The sequence below is a fragment of the Homarus americanus genome, unplaced genomic scaffold (genome assembly GCF_018991925.1).
Source record: "Homarus americanus isolate GMGI-L3 unplaced genomic scaffold, GMGI_Hamer_2.0 scaffold11302, whole genome shotgun sequence".
NCBI lineage: Eukaryota > Metazoa > Arthropoda > Malacostraca > Decapoda > Nephropidae > Homarus > Homarus americanus.
In genome coordinates, this window is record NW_024736744.1 from 1,010,989 (window position 1) to 1,036,021 (window position 25,033).

At 44.1% G+C, this 25,033-nt stretch overlaps 1 protein-coding gene across 1 annotated transcript in view; it reads right to left on the reverse strand.

The window, feature by feature from the left end:
* LOC121872434 (guanylate cyclase 32E-like) overlaps nucleotides 1–25,033 on the reverse strand; it is a 120,185-nt gene that overhangs the window by 35,934 nt on the left and 59,218 nt on the right. Inside the window, 5 exon segments of the mRNA XM_042375192.1 lie at nucleotides 6,114–6,192; nucleotides 7,260–7,350; nucleotides 10,072–10,219; nucleotides 10,978–11,123; nucleotides 17,718–17,836. Of these exon segments, the coding sequence (XP_042231126.1) occupies nucleotides 6,114–6,192; nucleotides 7,260–7,350; nucleotides 10,072–10,219; nucleotides 10,978–11,123; nucleotides 17,718–17,836 (583 nt within the window).

Consider the following 25,033-nt stretch of genomic DNA (forward strand, 5'->3'; position numbering starts at 1 on the left):
CCTGACAACACTTTAACAACACAACACAACACAACACTCCTGACAACACAACACACAACCTCTTCCTCTCCATGCCCACCCATACCCAGCAATGCCCACCCTACCCGTGAGGTCTTTGAACTTATTTGCGCTAGTGGCGACCTGATTTGCGTTGTTTGTGTATTATAGAATGATAAATTCATCGGAAAATGCAAAATGATTCCGAATCATCGAGAAAAAGTCTGAAGAGATGTGAATGTAATAGGTGAATGGATAGATAGTTTAATATCGAGCAGGATGACCAACGTCAAGTTGATATAGGTTGGAGATAGGAAGAATGGTTCAAATGGTGGTGGACGAAAGAGCAACTTAGAAGGGAACAAGAAGGCTAGATAGATTCATGGATGATGAATGGGGGTTGCAGTGCTTTTTTCTTTTTAGTCTTATCCAGCCATGCCCACCCATACAGCCATGCCCACCCATACCCAGCCATGCCCACCCATACCCAGCCATGCCCACCCATACCCAGCCATGCCCACCCATACCCAGCCATGCCCACCCATACCCAGCCATGCCCACCCATACCCAGAGATAGTTAGTTGTGTTACAGTGTTGTTACAGTCAGTTGTGTTAGTCCTGTTACAGTTAGTTGTGTTACAGTCTCGTTACAGTTAGTTGTGCTATGGTCTTGTTACAATTAGTTGTGTTACAGCCTTGTCAAAGTTATGTAACACCCTCGCCAGACCTTGTTTACATAATAATACCAAAATCATCACTTGTCTATCAATAACAAAACAACTTATAAAGGAGAACAGTTAACTTAAACAAATAATAATAATACGTTAATTACCATAAACAAATTCTATAAAATAATGTCATAGAATTCGACTATCATAAACCATTTGACCCGGAAACACGTACCATTAATGTAAGCCTGAGTCAGTGTGGATTAGAACCAAAGCGCCTTGTTTGTTGAGTTCGAGGTATGAGCAATTAGAGTTTGGCTGTAATGAATGTTCTGTTGGAATAATGGGTAGAAATCCTCAGGAAGCCTCGCCAAATATTCCCGGGGTTAGTCGGTTTGATATTCAGTATTCAACCCGATATTTGCAGGGTTAGTCGACCAGATTCTCACTTAGTTACACTTATGGATATTCATATGGCTAATCGACCAGATATTCATATTGTTGTTCGACCAGATATTCACATGGCGCCTCTCTCAACCATAACCTCACTGCCCAACGTCCAATATAATTACCAACACACACAGACCAATGCACAAATACCTTTTATTGATAACGAATGTAAAGAGTATATGAGTTATATTATTATGTCTCCGACGCAACAAATTGGATCTTTTATAACGTAACGCAATTTACGAGATGTGAATAGGTATATGTCATCATTAAACCTTTTTCAATATGGCAAGGTTATATGATACAAAGAGAATATATATTATACGTGGATATGTGTGCTGGGTTGTGTACAATATATGAAAGGGCTGAACAAGGTTATATCAGGCGTGTTATTGTGGAAGGGGAACAACATGGTAGGCAGCATCTGTAAGAGCGGTGAGTGGAGGGTAAGGGGTGTTTACTGTTGGCTCTGAGAATGGACGTGTGAGAGGTTGCAAGGGTGGGAGATGTTGCTATGGAATGAGAAGTTGTAAGGGTGGAAGATGATGCCAGGGTGAGATAGGTTGTAATGATGTTAAATGCTGCAACAGTGGTAGAGGTTGCAAGATTGTGAGGATTTTCAAGAGTGTATGTTGTAAGAGTTTAAACGTTTGCAAGAGTGGGAAAGGTTTTAAGATTGGGAGAGATTGAAAAATCACACGAAGGTTTGTAACAGGAGAATAATAGGGGTGTGTGTGTGTGTGTGTGTGTGTGTGTGTGTGTGTGTGTGTGTGTGTGTGTGTCAAACACAAGGAGGAGAGATTAACGAGAGACAAGTAAACAAGGAGTGAGAGGAAAGACAAATACACAAGAGGAAGTAAAAATATACAAACAATTTAACAAAATAGTGACTAAAGAGTTTGAAGAAGCAGCAAGTAATTAGCGGCAGATAATTAGTGTGTCGTAAAATGTGTTTCTTTGAGAACGTAAAGTATGGACGTGGATGTGAACGTAAAGTATGGACATGGGTGTGAACGTAAAGTATGGACGTGGGTGTGAGCGTAAAGTATGGACGTGGGTGTGAACGTAAAGTATGGACGTGGGTGTGAACGTAAAGTATGGACGTGGGTGTGAACGTAAAGTATGGACGTGGGTGTGAACGTAAAGTATGGACGTGGGTGTGAACGTAAAGTATGGACGTGGGTGTGAACGTAAAGTATGGACGTGGGTGTGAACGTAAAGTATGGACGTGGGTGTGAGCGTAAAGTATGGACGTGGGTGTGAACGTAAAGTATGGACGTGGGTGTGAGCGTAAAGTATGAACGTGGAATATGAACGTCATTTCCCCAGTATGAGGTACCCATTCACAGCGGGGACGACTATGGGTGCCTCAAGTCACGTCTGTCCATGTAAACACGGTCAGTAAGGGCGGTCACCCTAGACTCCTAGAGTTCCTACCCAGAATAAATCCGCCGAGCGTTGATTTTTCAACGAACTCCTCAAGTTGTCTCTACAGCGATAACTTATTTGTTATCTAAAGCGGGGCGATACGGAGAGTCAGAAAATCCACGGTAAGGTGGGTTGAAATTTGCTGTAGTCTATTGTATTAATAATATTTACACCGTTCTTATTTTTTCGTATTGATGTTAAAATGTAAAAAAAATATATAAATTGTATTTAAATAACAAAACACGATTAAAAATGTCATAGTAAATAAAAAAATAATAATCGTACATCACGATGGGATTTCATTTGATTTTTAGAGTACTTGCGTCACTTTTGTAACATCGCTTGGCACTGCAATCGTTATTTTTCGTCTTGATCTTCTTCAACAGGACCACACATCTCACTAAAGAGGTTAATGCTGCCATGGAAAACATACAATAACACCATCCTGATCTTCAACTGAGCTCAAACTAGCAGCGTGAGCTGAGCGCCTGGCTAATGGCTCCTTTCGCCAGTGTGACCAGTGTGCGGGTCGTACCGTTGACTTATTGCCTGTGGATGAGATGCTGTCCGTGGATTCATTGGACGGAAAACTCTAGTATGACCGTCGCTTAACACACACACACACTTTACTATACTTTTCATGTGTTGTGTGGCCGATATATTGCGGCTGTGTGGCTGAAGCACTGCGTTTGTGTGGTTGAGGGGCTGCGGCTGTGTGGTTGAGACACTGCAGCTGTGTGGTTGAGGCGCTGCGGTTGTGTGGTTGAGACGCTGCAGCTGTGTGGTTGAGACACTGCAGCTGTGTGGTTGAGGCGCTGCGGTTGTGTGGTTGAGACACTGCAGCTGTGTGGTTGAGACACTGCAGCTGTGTGGTTGAGGCGCTGCGGTTGTGTGGTTGAGACGCTGAAGCTGTGTGGTTGAGACGCTGCAGCTGTGTGGTTGAGGCGCTGCGGTTGTGTGGTTGAGACGCTGCGGCTGTGTTGTTGAGACACTGCAGCTGTGTGGTTGAGGCACTGAAGCTGTGTTGTTGTGAAGCTGCTGCTTTGTGGCCATCTAGCTGAAGTGCAGGCTGCGTCTGTGTGGCTGCGGTTGTGGTTTTCATGTAAGCTTGGTGTAGAATCCTGCTCACCACAGCTCTTGTTAATCCAGTCGCTAAATGGTGTTAATTTGGGGGAGTTGGGGGCTTTCATGGCACCATCATCAGTGTAATGAGAGCGAGTTAGCGAGGCTCGTTGTTACCTCAGTGTTGGGCCGTAAGGAGAGAATGGGTGTACTTTGTCGCTGATGTGTGTAGACCCCGAGCACTGACGTCACAGCCATCATAGCAACCAGTAAGAACAGTGTCAGTGGATGGCAGCTGAGACTAACGTTGGAAGAGCTAAGAAGGGCTTGTTAGTCGGGTATCATGACAGACTTACATGTACAGATGGGGGATATTGTCTCAATTAATATATAATTCCAACACATAAATGACTCGACGTCGTTAAATGGGTGTCGATCTCGTAGAGTGCATCCACGTTGGTCTGTACTTGCTGAGTACATCCACGTTGGTCTGTAATTGCTGTTGTCACGAGGCTCGTACACTAAAGAACAGTAAATGAACTATGAAAGTCTTGTTTGTTATGAGAATCTTGCCAATGGAGGAAGGAAAGTGGAGAGAGAGAGAGAGAGAGAGAGAGAGAGAGAGAGAGAGAGAGAGAGAGAGAGAGAGAGAGAGAGAGAGAGAGAGAGAGAGAGTCTGGTGAAGAATTCGCTAAATAATGGCTCATGTGACCTGTGACCTTCTAAAAGACGAATCTTTCTTATATATTGTTGATAACTTAGTCAAGGTCACATCAGATCAAATGGGCCACATGCACAGGTTCTACACCAGCATCAGAGACTATGCTCACACTACCGTTGTTACATATGTCTGATGTAAAGTGCTCTTGGAATTTGGGTTAATAACTTCTATCGTCGGTTCTGCTTTAAATCCTTTAACGATAACAGATGGTATACGGTATAACCTTCTTCAATTTTAATGGATTACGTTATGTTATAATATCATGTTATGTTATTTTATGTTATGCTTTGTTATGTCATCTTACGCTATGTTATGGTCTGCTATCTTATGTTATCTTATGCTATATTATGCTATGTTATGTTATGTTATACTATGTTATGTCCCCCAAGATATAGCACCAATCATAAGAGCCCGTGATGTGTGACGTCATAATACAAAGCGTTTCTTGGCGCTAATTGGTCAACTCTGAGTTACAACTGGTGTGCATTCGTAAATAAATATATTAAATCTTCCGTTTTTCAAGTTTTCGTATTAAAAAAAAAAAGTTTCGGAGTTAATATAGAAAAATTAGATTTTTTTTTTGTAATGAGGCTAAAATTGGGTATTAATACATACTGTATAGGCCTACATCAGTTCCCAGGTTCCCCTCCGAAACCATGACTCTCAAAGATATTCAACTTAAAGGAGAAGGAGGGAGGGGTGGGGGGGAGGGAGGGGAGGGAGGGGAGGGGAGGGAGGGGAGGGGAGGGGGAAGGGAGGGGTGGGGAGGAGGGGGAGGGGAGGGGTGGGGAGGGGGGTGGGAAGGAGGAGGAAGTGAGGTCTCGGTAGAATTGTGTGTTTTCTGTAAATTCCTTTGTTTACAGTATATATACATTGATTACGTTGAACTTACTGTAAAATACATCCAACCATTGATAAGGTTGATGTATAATGTATAATAATGTATACAAAAGCCAGTACTGTATAATGGCGTAGATACCCAGGAGCACGTATTACAGCACGTATTGATATTAACACCTAACACGTAATAGCACCAACACCTACTAACACACACATACGAAACACCAACCATAACTCAGTCAGATCAAACTTTATAATGAATGAGTTTAACCAAGTCGAATTTTATGAAAAGTTTCCAGCATAATTTCAACACCAAAATATAAATTCAACACAAAAAAAATTAAGACTTTAATTTCTCAAAATGTTTCGTCTTAGCAATGTAGTTAAGACCTGTAAAACCTGGGTAATTAAAACAACAGGTAAGAGATGAGGTCTTTTAAAATATATAATAGCAATTGTTAAGAAATGGGGCCACTTCCATAAAGGTAAAATGTATAAAAATAATGAGTGGAAAATTGCATGTAAATTTGTGTACTTATTAATAATTCAAGAAACATAATTAAATCAGTGGAAACGTAGACAGACATTCAGGTGGAAAGAGAAGGAAAGAAGAGACAAAGAAAGGAAGAGAGAATAAAGTGAGTAAATAAACACACGTTGATAAAGGAGAACAGACATTTGGTGTAAATCCTTAACAGAGAGAGAGAGAGAGAGAGAGAGAGAGAGAGAGAGAGAGAGAGAGAGAGAGAGAGAGAGAGAGAGGAGAGAGAGAGAGAGAGAGAGAGAGAGAGAGATGAAGATGATGAAGAAGATACACAGAAAGGAAAAGGAGATGAGATAAAGAGGAAATTATAAAAATAGAGATATGGCAACAGCATGATGAAAGAGAGAAGAATGAAGGGACTAACATAGAGACAGGCCATTAGACACACACACAGAGGACGTACCTGTAGGCCACCAGGGACACGACCAACAGCAGGAGCACCACGCCCCCCGTCACGCCCGCTATGATCTCCCCCATCTGAGCTGTGGAGAGAGAGGGAGGAGTTAGTATGAGATCTGTAGGCAGGGGAGGTGGTGGGGAGGGTGGGTGGGGGGTGGTGGTGGTGGGGGAGGTGGTGGGGGGGGGAGGGGTGGTGGGAGGGGCAGGGGAGGGGTGGTGGGGAGGGGGTGGTGGGGAGGTGGTGGTGGCGGGAGGGGTGGTGGGGGAGGGGGCAGTAATGGAGGTGGGTGGGGAGGTGGTGGTGGGGGGGGTGGTGGGGAGGTGGGGGAGGGGGTGTGGTGGGGAGGTGGGGGGAGGTGGTGGGGGAGGGTGGGGGAGGTGGTGGTAAGGAGGGTGGGGGAGGGTAGAATGGAGGTGGTGGGGGTGGTGTAGGTGGGGGAGGTGGTGGGAGGGATGGTGGGGAGGTGGTGGTAAGGGAGGGGGTGGGGAGGGGGTGGTGGGGGAGGTGGTGGTGGTGGTGGGTGGTGGTGGTGGGGGAGGTGTGGTGGGGGAGGTGGTGGTGGTGGGAGGTGGTGGTGGTGGGAGGAGGGGGTGGTGGGGGAGGGGTGGTGGGGGAGTGCAAGTGGTGGTGTGGGCGGTGGGGGGTGGTGGTAGGCAGGAGGGGTGGTGGGGAGGTGGTGGGGGAGGTGGTGGGGGAGTGTGGTGGGGGGAGGTGGTGGTGGGGAAGGGGGTTAATGTGAGATGTGAGGTCAAATTACAATAGGGGTCCATTACAGTAAGGTCATATTAGAATAGGAGTTGGGATATAATCCTATTAGTAAGATCAGGTTAACTTAGACAGAACGAGAGGAACCTATTATGACAGAAAAACCTATTATACAGGTAATTGGAACCTATTAAGACTAGGGTCTAATAGAACGTGGGGTTCACTATAACCAGGGGTCCACCATAACCAGGGGTCCACTATAACCAGGGGTCCACTATAACCAGGTGCCTATTATAACCAGGTGCCTATTATAACCAGGTGCCTATTAGAACTTGCGGCTTATCAGAACCTGGAGCCTAAAATATTCTGGAACCAATCAGAACCCAGGGCCTAATGGGATTGGTGCCCAAGTAGACCTGTAAGCATAAGACCTGGGCTACTCACACTGACACTGCTGGCCCCTGTACCCACACGGAGGCTCGTCGATGGGCGGCGATCCTGTCTTCCAGGGTATTTGGCTGAGTAAGTGTAGCTCCTGTTGAAGGCAGAGACGGGCGTTAGTGACAGGGTATTTGACAGGTTATTTGACAGGGTATATGACAGGGTGAATGACAGGGTAAGTGACAGAGTATTTGACAGGGTATTTGACAGGGTATATGACAGGTTATTTGACAGGGTATATGACAGGGTATATGACAGGGTATATGACAGGTTATTTGACAGGGTATATGACACGGTATATGACAGGGTATATGACAGGTTATTTGACAGGGTATATGACAGGGTATATGACAGGGTATATGACAGGTTATTTGACAGGTTATATGACAGGGTATATGACAGGGTATATGACAGGTGTTTGACAGGTATATATGAGACAGGGCATTTGACAGGGTATATGACAGGGCATATGACAGGGTATAGACAGGGTATATGACAGGGTATATGACAGGGTATATGACAGGTTATTTGACAGGTTATATGACAGGGTATATGACAGGGTATATGACAGGGTATATGACAGGGTATATGACAGGTTATTTGATAGGGTATATGACAGGGAATATGACAGGGTATATGACAGGGCATATGACAGGGTATATGACAGGGTATTTGACAGGGTATATGACAGGGTATATGACAGGGTATATGACAGGGTATTTGAATTTTCTTTCTTTAGTTTTTAGGTCTATATTTACGCCTCCTACATAAGAACAACAGTCCTATATACTAAGGCCAACCGGCAGTCAGACTTAATAACACAGACTCTCGCCTTGTAGGGCAGCTGCACCCCAAGTTGACTGCTAGGGTGGTTAATACAGTGGAACTCGCTCCTCTTAGAGTGCGCTAAAACAAGTGCGTGAAGCGGTGGTCTTCTGGAGCAGGTATTTCATATGGTACAATTTGGGGGATATAACGATATAATAGTGTCCAAGATATTGGTAGTTTGGATGAACTTCCAGAAGTCGTCAAAGGTTTTGTTAGGTGGCAACAAGGAGAGTGACCCATCTCTGTCTGTCTGTCTGTCTGTCTGTCTGTCTGTCTTTCTCCCCCTCCGTCTCTCCCATAAGTTTTTCTTGAGGTGTTGGCAACGTACCCACTTGAGATAATGTTCTTTGATGTACTGGCAGACTCCTCCCCTGTGGCTCTGAGCCTATCCCCCACCCTACTATAGCAACCCTCAATATTTCATTTCTCTCAGGTTCACCTCTCAAGTGTCATAGAATCAACATACTTCTGAAGATTCACCTTGAAGTATGCACTCTAAGACAACTTGCAGGGAGTAGTGGCCCCCTGAGGTCATGTAAGTAAAATGTGCCAAGATATTCCTTCAAGTATTGAGTATAACTTGAAGCATCGTTACCCTTTTCCTCTCCCCCGTCCTCCTCAAGGTATATTTTATTGATATGTACTGTATAAATCACACCAAACAGTATCTTTACGGGGGGTCTAATGCATTTTATAATGAACACTGCGACTCCTGTTGTCTCGTGTAGGGTTGTCAAAATCTTTAGTCCGTTGTGTTATATTATCTCACACAAAATCGTAAAGATAGTTAGTGTGGCGAACGTCATGTTGTAATATTCAAGTTTTTCTTTAGGTGTTTTAACCAATTGAGTATGATAGTTTGATGTAATTGATGATTATAACATATATTATAATCCTCAAAGAGTTATTATCTATCGTCCTCAAAGGGTTATAGTTTAAACCATCGTCCTCAAAGGGTTATAGTTTAAACCATCGTCCTCAAAGGGTTATAGTTTAAACCATCGTCCTCAAAGGGTTATAGTTTAAACCATCGTCCTCAAAGGGTTATAGTTTAAACCATCGTCCTCAAAGGGTTATAGTTTAAACCATCGTCCTCAAAGGGTTATAGTTTAAACCATCGTCCTCAAAGGGTTATAGTTTAAACCATCGTCCTCAAAGGGTTATAGTTTAAACCATCGTCCTCAAAGGGTTATAGTTTAAACCATCGTCCTCAAAGGGTTATAGTTTAAACCATCGTCCTCGAAGGGTTATAGTTTAAAACCATCGTCCTCAAAGTTTAAACCATCGGTTAAATTTAAACCATCGTCCTCAAGGGTTATAGTTAAACCATCGTCCTCAAAGCGGGTTATAGTTTAAACCATCGTCCTCAAAGGGTTATATAGTTTAAACCATCGTCCTCAAGCGGTTATAGTTTAAACCATCGTCCTCAGCGGGTTATAGTTTAAAACCATCGTCCTCAAAGGGTTATAGTTTAAACCCATCGTCCTCAAAGGGTTATGTGATTAAACCATCGTCCTCAAAGGGTTATAGGCTTAAACCATCGTCCTCAAAGGGTTATAGTTTAAAACCATCGTCCTCAAAGGGTTATAGTTTAAAACCATCGTCCTCAAGGGTTATAGTTTAAACCATCGTCCTCAAAGGGTTATAGTTTAAACCATCGTCCTCAAAGGGTTATAGTTTAAACCATCGTCCTCAAAGGGTTATAGTTTAAACCATCGTCCTCAAAGGGTTATAGTTTAAACCATCGTCCTCAAAGGGTTATCAGGCTGTCACTATAATCTCCTGAACCATCTCCAGTTCCTCTTCTGTATCGTACACCTTAGTAAATATCATATAAGGTGTAAGCACAAAAAGTGTATCCCTAAAAATTTCTTCTGAGGTGTAACCCAACATCTCTGACAGGTGTACCTTTGACGTGTGGGTGTAGAGTGTGGGTGTATGTGGGTGTAGGATGTGGGATGTAACACAAGAGGGGCCATGCACTTACCGGGAGGCCCTTGTAGTCGTTCTCAGTGTACCGGAAGCCTCCAACAGGGTACAGGCCAAACTCCTCCGTCATAGAGTGGTGTTCCTGCCGCCCGATCAAGGTATAGTTGCCTTCTGCGTCACCCCGTTCGTCCATACGCACCATATATCTGTAGGGGGTACCAGGCGAGGATGATAATGATGATGATGATGATGATGATGATAATAATAATGATAATGAGAGAGAGAGAGAGAGAGAGAGAGAGAGAGAGAGAGAGAGAGAGAGAGAGAGAGAGAGAGAGAGAGGTGGAGTGAATGAGCGAGTGAGAGTGAAAGAGTTAGTGAGAGTGAATGAGTGAATGAGTGGCAGAGTGAGTGAACGAATGATAGTATTAGTGAATGAGAGTGAGTGATAGATTTAGTGATAGAGCGAAGGAGTGAAGCAGACCTTCTACCCGTCTCAGTGATTCATTACCTAATTTTCTACACGAACTTTGGAAATAAATGTTCATCTAATTCAATGAAAACAATATTAAAGAAGCTCAGATTACGTTAGGTTAGGTTAGGTTATGTTAGGTTAGGTTATGTTAGGTTAGGTTAGGTCTGGGTGTTTAATCTTCACGTAATCCGAAATCATTAAACATTAGACAGAGGAAGGCGGTGGACAGGTGTATACAACATTCCTCTACTGTCCTTATGGTTGCTGGTTCGAGTAGGCCGCCCCCAGTCTATCCTACTGTGGAATGGTCGAGTACAATGACCGCCTGACTGACCCCTTGTGTACAAAAAATTTAAGTGAGCAGTGTGCTGTATCCAACACTACCTCTAACATGCACTTTAACTTGTTCACTTTATTTATCTATGTACATTCGTGTATAGAAATGTGTGTGTGTGTGTGTGTTGTTTGGGGACTATGGGAGTGACCTACCCCATGGCACTGCGGTAGGTGGTGCCCAGAATGGAGGCGATGAGTGCCCGGCCATCATGAGGGTCGCCGCCCACCTTCAGGGTCTCGTTGAGGGCGCGGGCGTAGACATGAACAGCATCGTACAGGTAGGCAGCCTCGGCACGGATCTGTTGGGGAGACGTACAGTGTTAAGGAGAGGTTGGAGGTGTTTACTTCAGGTGGTTAAGGAAGTGTAAAGGGGAAGTTGCTGTAACTCTATGATGAAAACGTCTTAATCCCCTCTAACGGTAACTTATACACACCCACCACCCTACACACCCATGTCCTTCACCCTATACACACCCACCACCCTACACACCCATGTCCTTCACCCTATACACACCCACCACCCTACACACCCATGTCCTTCACCCTATACACATACACCCTTCACTCTACTAAGCTTACTAAGCAGAACCGTTTACACACAACTCATATCGCTCATATTTTTTAAGCTTCCCATCGTTTTCAGGTTAATGTTGATGTTCGGTATTGTGTTGCACTCGTCCACTACTCCCCAAACCAGTGTTTACTTATCTCGCGCCTAAATCTAAATTTGTCTAATTTAAAACAATTGCTACGAGTTCGCTCCTGGTTATATAGGTTAAGTACTTTAATTACATCACATTTTCTTTACCTTGACCTCCATTTATACACCTCGAGGGTGTTCAAATTCAGATGCTTCAATATATCTCTGTACTCAAGATTCCTAATGCCCAGGATTAGTCTTGTCATCCTCATCTGAATGCTTTCTAGGTAGTCGATATCCATTTTGTATTACGGTGACCAAAACTGAACACCCATAATCAAAGTGAGGTCTTTAACGGGCAATGTTCGGTGGATTTGGCATCCTGTGTACTGCCGGCAAGGCCGTCGGTTCGTAACACACCTCTTGACCGCGGTGCCCACCGTTTCTCTGTGGATGTCGGTCACACTAGACTAACCTGTTATAGTGCATCCTTCTTTCCTCACACAACCAAACTGTGGAATGCTCTGCCTTCTTCTGTGTTTCCATACTCATACAATCTGACTCACTTTAAAAAGCTGGTTTTCCGGCATCTCCGTGGGGGAGATTAATATAACCTTTTTTTTTCTATTTTTAATTTCTTTCTATTCTTATTTTTTCGTCCCCTAGGCCCCGTTGTGGGTCGTTCGACCTGTGCCCGGGTGAGCTAATTACCATAAATAAAAAAATGGATGTATACTGTAGATGTACACCCACGTAAGTTGACCCACCCTGCTGTAATTATAGTGAGATTAAGACCTGACCCAACAGAGGTTACGGTCACAATGAAACAGAGTTCTCACCGCCGTGTGGTTAGACAAACCATCGACATGATCTTGTTAACTCAAGAAACTACCCTACCATCCAGTACACCTGACACCTGGCCAGACACACCAATATAAGGGGCCTACAGCTCCTTCTGTGAGACAGATAAGGAGAGACAGAACTCAGAGGAAGACGGAGTCACACCCGTCACAAGTCGAAGTCAGAAAGTGGACTTCCCTCCCCAACACCGAGTCTCCAGCTAGCAGAGTCTCCCACCTGGACCACTCTCTTCAGCAGCCCCTGCAGACAGACACCCAGCCACTGGGTTTCCCTCAGGATACATGTGAGTCATTGTCACAGCGATCCATAAGCTGAGTTTCTTACGGTGGGAAGTGTATCCATTTCATGCTTGTGTCCGTCAATATACTGATCTATTAATGTGTCCAAGCCATTCAGTTAAATAATAAATAATAAACAGCTGTACTGAGAAGTGTTGTTTATAAGATTTCCCCTAAGAACATAATACCAAGTCAAACACCTAGTCGGCCACACTACCAAACTTCCTCACTTTACAATCCTCCTACTGTAAATTCTTCTTATACTTTCTACCCGAGCTCGCCCTCATTACAGTGGTGGGAGCATCTTTGAAGTAAACCCACGCCTCTTTCCTTAGTCAGTCAATACACTGGTGGCAGAGTACTTAACGTATACCCACGCCCTATCTTTGTCAGTCATTACATATATATATTAAATAGTAATGGTCCAAGTACTCAGCCTTGGGGTAATCCACTAGTGACGTTATTCCAATTATATTTAGTGCTATTAATGCTGACGCTCTGTTTCCTATCCTGCAGCCACGCCCTAGTCCAGTTTAGAACGTGTCCGTCATCCATGCTGGGAATCATTGTCAACTTTTGTTTCTCAAGGTGATTTCGAATTGAGAATGAAATTTTGGCTTCCAGCAATTTTCCTTCAATTGGTGTTAAATTGATTGGATGGAAGTTAGAGGATAGTGAATATCTCACTCCTTGAAAATTGGTAGCATATTCGCTATCTTCCAGGATTCTGGTACTGCACCCGTTTTTAATGACATGTTTAACAAGTAGGGCATATTATGTTTTTCTTTACATTCCTTTAATACTCTGTCAAATATCTCATCGGGACCTGGTGACTTAATAGGCTTTAGTTTATCTATTTGTTTACTAACATCGTCCCTAGTCACTATACTATCTCGCTTAATCTATTTTTTTCACTATCTCTGCAGATAGTCGGTGCCATGGGTATCATATTTAAATTTTCGGTATGTGAGAACTAATGAAAAACATCTGTTCAAAATGTTGCTCCAAAACTGTATTTATTGAATTTACTAGAAAGGTCAGGAAACATATAAGAAAATTAAAGACAAATTATAAAGTAAAAGTAGCAAGAAAGGCGAGAGCAAACCTTAAATGTTTCTTCCAAATGTACCAAACTAAAACACATGACAAGGTTGGACCAATACAGTCAAATACCGGTGAGCTAACTGATAACAAAGGGGAAATGAGCAATAACCAGAACAGATATTTTTCATAATTTTTCACAACCACTGGAGACTTATGTTACAAGATTATAATTTAGTTATTCAGCATATCACGGGTAAATTTAATATTGTGGCAGACGCCTTGTCTCGCATTCCACTTAGCCATGACTCATGCCTCTTTTGGGAAGGGGGGGGAGGGGGGGGTGTTGCATATGTTTACATACCGGTATATTAATTTTGTATTAGTCACTGATGCAAGAGCAGTTTTCTTTGAACCAAGCATAAATGAAAGATGTATGTATTTCGTTATAATTAGTTACTTTTTTGCATTTAATGTGAATTATTTTGGTTCTATGTAGTTCCTGACATTTTGTAATCACATAATATTATGAATTTGTTTAAAGAAGTTTTGAGTGTATATTTTTAGTTGTGAAAGATATACTGTTGGTGTTCTTCTAGAAGCTCCAAGCAGACACAGGGTGTGAACCAGGACCCAGGAGATATGTGACTATATCTTATTTTATCCATCACATGTTTTAGTGTCAATTTGCTCCCCAGTGTTAAGGGTGAATGTTGGGTGATATTTTGTGAACGGAAGGAGAGCCATATTGTGAAATTAAGACAGATAAGCTACTGAATTAGTTGGGTCACAGGGCCATGCTGTATCGTTGTCCGTAATCTTGTTTTTTTGTAAATATGTTAAGTTTAGTTGTTACAAAATGGTATTACTTCGAAGTCCTTGGATGTGTGGTCACAGTGCAATTGTATGTATATGTCATCTGCAACTGTCAGCTGGTGGTAACAAAGGTTTGTCTACATGATTCTGGTCTGTTAACCAAAGTTGTTATTTCAGAACGTGAGTCTGATTACTGGGCCTAGGGGTTGAATCCCTGCTGGAAGATGAGGAATATTCAATGACACCCTTCAACCTACACACCCACACCCTACACACCCACACCCTCCACCCTACACACCCTCTATCCTACACACTTACACCCACACCCTACACACCCACACCCTCCACCCTACACACCCATACACACCCCACACACCCACACCCTCACACCCTACACCACACACCCTACACACCCACACCCACACCACACCCTACACACTCCACACCCCACACACCACACACCCTCCACCCCACACACCCTCCACCCACACCCTCCACCCCACACACCTCCACCCACACTCCACCATACACACCACATCCTCACCTCACACACTTCACACCTCACCCTACACACCATATACACACTCCTAACACCCACACCTCCACCTACACACCCTCCACCCTTTCTCCCTAATGACAGCAAAAGTGACTCCAAGCCAAAAGTTATTCCTCCATTTCCTTGATTACTGTGTGTGTGTGTGTGTGTGTGTGTGTGTGTGTGTGTGTGTGTGTGTGTGTGTGTGTGTGTGTGTGTGTGTGTGTGTGTGTGGTGAACCCTGCCACTACTACTACTTTGCTATCACTCGGAATCGAGTATAACGATCATCCAGCTATGATACAATGATATGAGTTATTAAGGATGTCACCTACAGTAGGTTGGTGAGCTCTGAGGTGACTAAAGAGGCCGATACGGGACCGGCAGGGTGTTCACAGATGTTGCACATGTGGAGGGCTACATCTAGTGCGGGAGGGGCGGCGGCAGCGTCTTTCCGGTGTTGGCAATTGTCTGCCTCGTTATGCAGTCGATGCTAACTCCAAAGTATTGACACCTTCTTGTGTGGTGCTCCTCCAAGCGTTACGGTGTGGAGTAATCGTCTCCCAGGTGAGGGGGTCGATTTGGCACTTTTTTCATGTTTGTCTTAAGACTTTCCTTATACCTTTTCAGTTGCCCGCAGGCGTTACATTTACTATTCGTTAGGTGACTGTAAAGTAGCTGCTTTGGCAGTCTACTGTCGTCCATGTGGGTAACATGGCCAGTCTAGCGTAGTTGTTCATGGATAATGGTAGCCTCGATGCTCCTACAGTTGGTGTCAGCGAGAATACTGGAATTTGTTCTCTTGTCTTCCCAGCAAACTCGGAGGATAGAACGTAGACTACGTTGGTGAAAGTTTTCAAGTGCCTTGAGGTGTCTCCTGTATGTGATCCATGTCTCCCTACCAATGGTGAGATGAATGTGGGTGGTGGAAAATTTGAGGTGGGTGGGCGTGTGAGAGTCAGGCTTGGTGCGTGGGTGTGTGTAAGTCAAGCTTTGTAGGAAGGCGTGTGTGAATCAGACTTGGTGGGTGGGCGTGTGTGAGTCATGCTTTGTGGGTGGGCGTGTGTGAGTCATGCTTTGTGGGTGGGCGTGTGTGAATTAGACTTGGTGGGTGGGCGTGTGTGAGTCAGGGTTGGTGCGTGGGCGTGTGTGAGTCAGGGTTGGTGCGTGGGCGTGTGAGAGTCAAGCTTGGTGGATGTGATGATTCAATCGCTTGAGTATGATAATTTAACCTCTTGAGTACGATAACATTAATCCCTTGAGTACGGTGACTTAACCTCGTGAGTAAGATAACCTTACTCATTGAGTACGTTGATTAAACCCCCTGAGTACAATATCAACGTACTCAAAGGAAAAGGTCATCATATAAGAGTTAAAACAACGTACTCAAAGGATTAAAGAGTACAAACGATCCTCAAAATGGCAGCAACATTACACTCGGACTCTACCTTCACTTAATGGGAAATAAAATAAGGGAAAGAAAGATAGAGAAAGAAAGAAAGAATGAGGGATAGAGAAAGAGAGAGAGAAAAGAGAACAAGAGAACGAAATAAAAATGAAAAATAAAATCTAATAAAATAACAAATACAAAATTAAATGAATAAGAAAGAAAGAAGTGACCTCAATACTCACATGACCTCTGTACAGTGACCTCTCACACATTTTTCGAACATTCAATGAATAAAGCTGCATTATATTTTTACTCCCTGAATAGATTGAGTTTTTTTTTCTACTTAAACGAAATAGAATTAAATGTATTTACGCAGAACCTGAACAATTTTGTTTTGTTTTTGGATTACCTGTAGATTAGCCACAGTTTACTTCACCTGACGATTAAGCACTTTACTAGAGTGGTGCCACGTCTCAAAAAAAAAATGCACCAATCACTGTACCAGGTATAACTGCAGGCGACTGTACCTGCTATGTAGCCTCAAGTTTGGTGTTTCTGTAGCCATGTGAGACTAAATGGTCCACCAATAACGAGACCGAGATCGATACTTTTCGCAATTCTAGTCTTTATGGTAGCTACTGAGGTCCACCGTCACCTGATCATTAGCCCCCCCCCCCCCACCAGGTAACACCACATACGTTTTCAGTATTGTCAACACAAGCATCAAATCAGCAACTTAATACATGGAAAATAGTTCATGTATGAAATGCTGCCACTTTCCATTCTATTACACATACTGTACATTGCTAACCGCAGTACTTTTGATAGTATTATTATGTAGTCTTATGTATTGGGGTGGTTAAACTTCAGCTGGTAAGATAAGCTAGGGGCCATTTTCAGGTGAGTAAAGATAATTAACTTCACTTAAAACTTAGCCCCCTAGATTACGGTAGCGTTGGGGGACAATTTATTTCTTTATTATATCTTGAGGTCACATCTACAGGTGATTTTTTTTTTTGCCACATTAGTGTATCTCGCGGCTAAATACACGTTCAGCCAGGGCATTAGAGGCAGATGGGTCAGCGTCAGATTAACCAGTGATGGATACTTGACCATATTTGGCTGACGGAATCGAATTGGTGTCACATCTCTACCATGAGTCACCTTGCTTAAGAAAATTTACCATGAAACAAAAAGAATAAACTAGGTAAAAACAAACAAATAAGCAAACACAAACAACTGAATAAACACAAACAAAAAAACCCATAAAACTACTTTACAAACAAACAAACCGAGTAAACAAGAAAACGGAAGCAAACAATAACAACTCACGTTCTTCATGCCTCCTATCTGCTGAAGGGCGTTGGGGTGGTTGAAGGGAGGTCTCTCTAGGTAGGCGTTCACGTTCTCGGCGAAGCGTTCAAACGTCGGCGCTGGCGATGGTACGACACCTGTTGGTATAAGAGAGAGGGAAGTGAGAGGCTGATCTATCTATCTATCTCTCTCTCTCTCTCTATCTATCTATCTATCTATCTATCTATCTTCTAACTTATTAACATATCTACCTACCTACTTGTCTACCTATCGACTAATCGAGGTTTTAATCGACACATGTTTTAATCGAGAACGGAAAGACCTTCCTTGGTAAGCCACCACCTGACGATGTCGCTCAGTAAGTTAGAAAACAGACGATAATTACCTCAGTTTTCTTGTTACAATGTGAGGAGGAGAGATAACGGGCTAGTGCATGATACCTCCTACCTCCTCCTCACCACACCTCGCCGCCGCCTCCTCCTCCTCCTCCTCCCTCCTCCTCCCTCCTCCTCCTCCTCCTCCTCCTCCTCCTCCTCCTCCTCCTCCTCCCACTCTTCCTCTTCTCCCACCACACCACACCACACTCCTTCTCCTCCCTCTCCTCGTCCTCCTCACCACCACACTTGTACACCACACCTCCTCCTCCACCCACCACACCACACCTCTTTCTCCTCCCTCTCCCGTCCCTCCCACCACCACACTTGCCACCACACCTCCTCCTCCACCACACCACACACACACTCTCCTCTCCTCGTCCTCCCTCACCACCACACTTGGCCACACCTCCTCCCTCCACCACACCACACTCCTTTCTCCCTCTCCTCGTCCTCCCCACCACGCACACCCCTCTTTCTCCTCCCTCTCCTCGTCCTCCTCACCACACCTCCTCCTCCACCACACCACACCTCTTCTCCCCTCTCGTCCCCTCACCACCACTTTGTACGCCACACCTCCTCCTCCACCACGCCACACCACCCTTCTCCTCCCTCTCCCCGTCCTCCCACCACCACACTTGAACACACCTCCTCCTCCACCACACCACACCACACCTCTCCTCCCTCTCCTCGTCCCCCACCACCACAATTGACATTTTCCACGAACAGACATTTTTATTGTGTATTATTCAGTTGGTTGCTTGGTTGAGAGTTTCCTTTGAGGGACGAAGAGAAATGCTGTTTTTTTTCGAATCGTTACTCATGAGAGGAGGATGGAAGTGAAGAAAATTGGAACTGATTGGCTTGAGATAATTAAAAGGAATGCGAGAGAGAGAGAGAGAGAGAGAGAGAGAGAGAGAGAGAGAGAGAGAGAGAGACGCAGAGACCATGGCACTAAGTGGACACACACACACACATACACACACACACACACACACACACACACACACACACACACACACACACACACGGAAAGTGTTATCGTCCCTCGCCAACAAAAAGGCTCTATGCTCTTTTGGCAAATCTCGTAAAAAGGACTTACTGAGGCGGAAATGTGACGGAAGACTGTCTCTGGGGACACTGTTTTGCCCAGGTTGATGTGGAGGGCGTGATGTATTTACTTGACTCTGTGTGTGTGTGTGTGTGTTTTCGCACACTGGATGGTGAAATGCGTCTAGTAAGGCAGCATTATGTTAGTGTTAAGGTGCAAACATTGCTTGCTCCCTCTCGCTTTCAGCTACCGCCGCTGGCTAGCCCTCGTGGCGAACAAGGAAGCAACTTGCATAAGTCTTCCCCTGCCAGTACACAACCTTTTCACCATCAAGACTCCTGCTGTGCTTCCTCGTGGCAACACACGGTAACTGGGTGCCTCGTGGGGCCCACGGTAGACCAGCAGGGGATCTTGGAGTAGCAGTGGGCCCCAGAGGGACGGCGCATAGACCCACTGGCATGTGGATACGTCCTGGCGATGACCAACCTCTGCCCTGCTGCCTTGCGGATTAACCTTTGTAGGTATAAGGCTACTGGAGTAAACCCCGAACGAAAAATCTGCAGTGGAGCCCCACATCAGGCAGACATGCTTACAACAAGAACCCAACGGCGGTATAGGCGGAAGTGGTGACCACCATGGGAACCCAACGACTACACCAGCTGATGAAGGCAATGCCTGATGGACAGGCTACTAAGGCAAAACCCAACAAACTGGGATGTCGGCAGTCCACTGCAGCCCTCCCTCTCCCCAGTCGTTGTAACGCTTGCACCACGGGATCAGGAAGAGGAAGAGCAAAGAACGTGTGGTTGCAGCCTGCGCTCCGGACTCACCACATAAATCTACTCACGTGCAGCAATCATCTAGCTCATCATACCTCTCATCATCATCAAACCGCTATACCCATAAAAGTCCTATGGCGATGGACGAGTGGCGATGGGAACAGGAAGAGATGACTGCCAGGAGTCTTTAGTCACAACTCTGCACATGGGCGACACAGATAAGATGGTCGTTTATGCACTTGGATCTACAGTAGGCAGCAGTGCAATCCGGTCCTGTCTGTGCGACTGAACAGCCCTTTCGAGGAGCTACTCTGCTCACCCAACATGGGGAGGGGGCTAGAAAAGGTGCCCTAAACATAGCCTGTCTAAAACAACACCCTGACTGGGCAACAGCACCCAGTAAGGTTATCCTTATGTGGTCGAAAACACAATCAAAATCATAGATCCAAACAAAAACAAACTATACAACACCTTACAGTATGGTCGCTGCATGGAATGTCAGGACCCTTCTGGATACTGGCACAAACGAGCCGCCCTTGTGGCAAATGAGCTGGTAAGGTTTGACATAGACATAGCAGCCATTAGTGAGTCCCGGCTACCAGACGAGGGTCAACTCACAGAACGGGGGTCTGGCTACACCTTCTTCTGGAAGGGTAAGCCTGCTGCGGGGAAAATCCGCATTTATGGAGTTGGCTTTGTCATCCGTCAACGCATCCTACTCAGGCTAACTGAAATGCCTATTAGGGTCAACGAGCGCCCCTCATAACGCTTTGAGTCCCACTGAATCACTCACGTCATGCCTTTTTCATCAGTGCATACGCCCCAACACTGGAATCAGAGGATGACATCAAGGAGGCCTTTTGTGCCGACCTCGACAGAGTACTACCCTCTATCCCCAGAGAAGACAAGGTTGTGCTCCTTGGTGATTTCAATGACAGAGTTGGCAGAGATGCTGACGTTTGGCAGGGAACCATAGGGAGAAATGGACTCGGCAAGTGTAATCCCAACGGCCTACTCCTCCTCAGCAAGTGTGCTGCACACAGCCTCACTATCACCAATACCTTGTTTAAGCAGGCCGACAAGTTCAAGGGTTCTTGACAACACTCACGACCAAACACTGGCATCTCATTCACTACATCATTGTCAGAGAAAGAGATCGCCGAGATGTGCTCTTCACCCGTGCCATGCGTGGCTCACATCACTGCGATACTGATCATCGGCTCGTCAGAGCCAAGCTCTCACTTCACGTCGCCCAAAAACGGCAAAGACAGCAAGCCTCCAGAATAGGTTTTAGCACTAAGCGTCTGGAGGATCCAGCGGTAGCACATGCTTTCAGAGAGCAGCTCGAACATGGGCTGATAAACAACCCGACAACAAACAACCCAAATCCCATTACCGAATGGGATTTTCTCGACACTGTCATGACAAAAGTCTGCAGAGACCCTCAGCCAGATCAAAAGAATACACCATGACTGGTTTGATGAAAATGACCCTGCAATCAATGTACTCATCGATGATAAACATGCTGCTTTAACTGACTGGTTGAACAACTCTCAGTCTCGGACTAAACCTGATACATTCTGCAAGAAGAAAACTGCGACCCAGTAGGAACTTCGCACCTCAAGGCACTTGAAAACTTTCACCACCGTAGTCTACGTTCCATCCTCCGAAGTCGCTGGGAAGACAAGAGAACAACTGCCAGTATTCACGCTAACACCAACTGTAGGAGCATCGAGGCTACCATTATCCATGAACAACTACGTTGGACTGGCCATGTTACCCGCATGGACGACAGTAGACTGCCAAAGCAGCTACTTTACAGTCACCTAAGGAATAGTAAACGTAACGCTGGCGGCAACTGAAAAAGTATAAGAATAGTCTTAAGACAAACCTGAAAAAGTGCCAAATCGACCCCCTCACCTGGGAGACGATTACTCCACACCGTAACGCTTGGAGGAACACCACACGAGACGGTATCAATAGTTTCGAGTTAGCCTGACTGCTTACCGTGGCAGACAAGCGCTTACGCTGGAAAGACGCTGCCGTAGCTCCTCCCGCACTAGATGTAGCCTTCCACACGTGCAACATCTGTGGACGGCACTGCAGGTCCCATTTCGGCCTCTTCAGTCACCTAAGAACTCGCCAAGGAAGGTGACATTCCTGATAACTCATATCATTGTATCATAGGTGGGTGGTCGTCATGCTACCCACCAGTAATTAGGAACCTGGATGTTAATCGATTTGCGGATCGTATTTCGGGGTAATGGTTAGCCAGTGCAGTTGACGAGTTGTCCGGTCTTCAAGGACTATTCCTTGACACTGGATCATAAAGATCGTTAACTCAGGGTGTGGTTGTTGTGTTGTTGACAGCTTCTACACCTTAAACAAATTCACGCCTCTTGGGCCACCTAGACAACCATTGTGTGTGTGTGTGTGTGTGTGTGTGTGAGTTCAATTGAGTTTGGAGTCAACACACTCGTATCTGTTTACCATATTTACTTCCACACACACACACACACACACACACACACACACACACACACACACACACACACACACACACACACACACACACACACACCTGCATAAAGGACTTAGTGAGAAAGACTTTAGGCTGACTCAGAGAGGAAACTTTCTTCTGAGAGATTTTGGTGTTGAAACTTGTACAGGAGACCCGGATATAAGGGACTCCAGAGCCTAGTTGGGTGACGCTATGTTGATAAATAAAACGAACACTGAGAAGAGTTATATGATGCTTCTCGTCTACTACTACTACTACTACTACTACTACTACTACTACTACTAATAATAATAATAATAATAATAATAATAATAATAATAATAATAATAATAATAATAATAAATTGTCTAATATTATTATTATTATTATTATTATTATTATTATTATTATTATTATTATATACTGAATGTTATGAATATAAAATTATTACTATTTATCTTATTACTTTCATTATCATTCATTTTATCAATTTATCACAGTGCCATAGGTGTGTGTGTGTGTGTGTGTGTGTGTGTGTGTGTGTGTGTGTGTGTGTGTGTGTGTGTGTGTGTGTGTGTGTGTGTGTGTGGTGGGTGTGTGTGTGTGTGTGTGTGTGTGTGTGTGTGTGGAGGTGAGCACAAAGTTATAGACGAGAGGAAACGAAGCCTTTTCCTTCCTCTTTCGTTAGTCACAAAAATTAATTAAAATCTTCTTTAATAACAGTGTTGTGTTGAGCCCCGAGTGTATGGATCACCTGAAGATTAGTCACCCTTGATTTTTTCTCCTGATTATCCACCCTAACGTTACCTCGGAGTTAGGTTAGGTTAAGTTAGGTTAGGTTAGGTTAAGTTAGGTTAGGTTAGGTTAAGTTAAGTTAAGTTAGGTTATGTTAGGTTAGGTTAGGTTAGGTTAGGTTAGGTTAGGTTAAGTTAGGTTAGGTTAGGTTAAGTTAGGTTAGGATGGCCTAGATAAGTCTTATTACATTACTTCAAATCTTAAAAATAACGACTTTTTCCTAGAATTCTGATAACATAAAGATTCAGAAATTTCTATAAAAATAAAGGTTTTGTGGAAGCTTTTAAAGGGTCTTGTTATAAGGTCCTAGATGACCACAGTTCTAGGAGAGAGAGAGAGCTCTAAGAAATCTTCCACTTAAGAATGATTCAAGCATGTGTTACAATCATTCTATTTAGGAAACAAGAATACTACCCCTAACCTAACCTAACCTATTACCACCATACCTCGAGTGTAAACAGTTTAGCAGAACATTTAATACATAAATATACTCTCCCATGTGTTCAGTGCCTTCCTTGCCTGCCGGACCATTGACACATTTCTGAGGTTTATTACAACTTTCAGTGGTATCCGGTCCCCTGCGTGTTTACATTTGGTATTTGCACAGTCAACACGGGTATATATACACAGAGACTAATTATTAATCAGTTTAACCCTTGAGTACGATCCTAGCTTTTTGAGTACAATACTAGCCCCTTGAGTACGTTGTCTGACTTAAACCTGAAATACGACAATAAATGCCCGAAATATTACAATAAATGCCTGAAATACGACAATAAATGCCCGAAATACGACAATAAATGCCCGAAATATTACAATAAATGCCTGAAATACGACAATAAATGCCCGAAATATTACAATAAATGCCTGAAATACGACAATAAATGCCTGAAATACGACAATACCCGAAATACGACAATAAACGCCTGAAATACGACAATAAATGCCCGCAATACGATAATAAATGCCTGAAATATGACAATAAATGCCTGAAATACGCTGAACATTTTACACAGGGGTTTACGTCACAATAATTAATGATGGGAAGGCAGAAGTTATGCCTCCCGGGTGATGGTAATGAGGGGAAAGGTGGAGAGGAAGGGGAGGGGAAGAGAGGGGAAGGTGGAAGAGATGGGAAGGGAGAAAGAGAAGGGGAAGGTGGAGAGAGAGAGAGAGAGAGGGGGGGGGAAGAGGGTGGTAAAGATCAGGATGTTGGCCTCTTCCCCAAATCCTCCCCTTTCTCTCCTTCCCACTTCCTCCTCCCCAACCTTCTCTTCTCCCCACTTGCTCCTTCTCCCCCACTACCCTCCCCACCTACCCTCCTCCTCTACCTAGGTACAGTACCTCCATCTGGTGCCTGGTGCTACTGGGAGCATAAAGGAGCAATAGTCGTCGACCCTGGCTGGTTCAGTAATCTGGGCCGACGGATATGAGAACACTAATGAAAGAAGTCCACATAAAAATGGTTTCTCCTCCTATAAATAACAAACTTTCCCACACTATTGCCGCTCTTCCAGATTATTCTCTCCTGGTTGTCAAATATTGAGTCGTATTGTGGGATTTTTTTTTTTTTTTGCTTTTTAAAGATGTTTTTGTTTTGTTTTCGTTTTCTGTCGTGCTGTAAAAGATGTCAACACTACAGGTTTTCGTGGTATATGGTTGTACGTGATAATTGTTCTTTTATAGGAACCAATCGATCTGTTGATTTCAATTTACACTAATAAAGTATAATTGTTTTATGAGGACTGGAGGAAACTCAATTATGTAGGCAACAACAATAATAATAATAATAATAATAATAATAATAATAATAATAATAATAATAATAATAATAA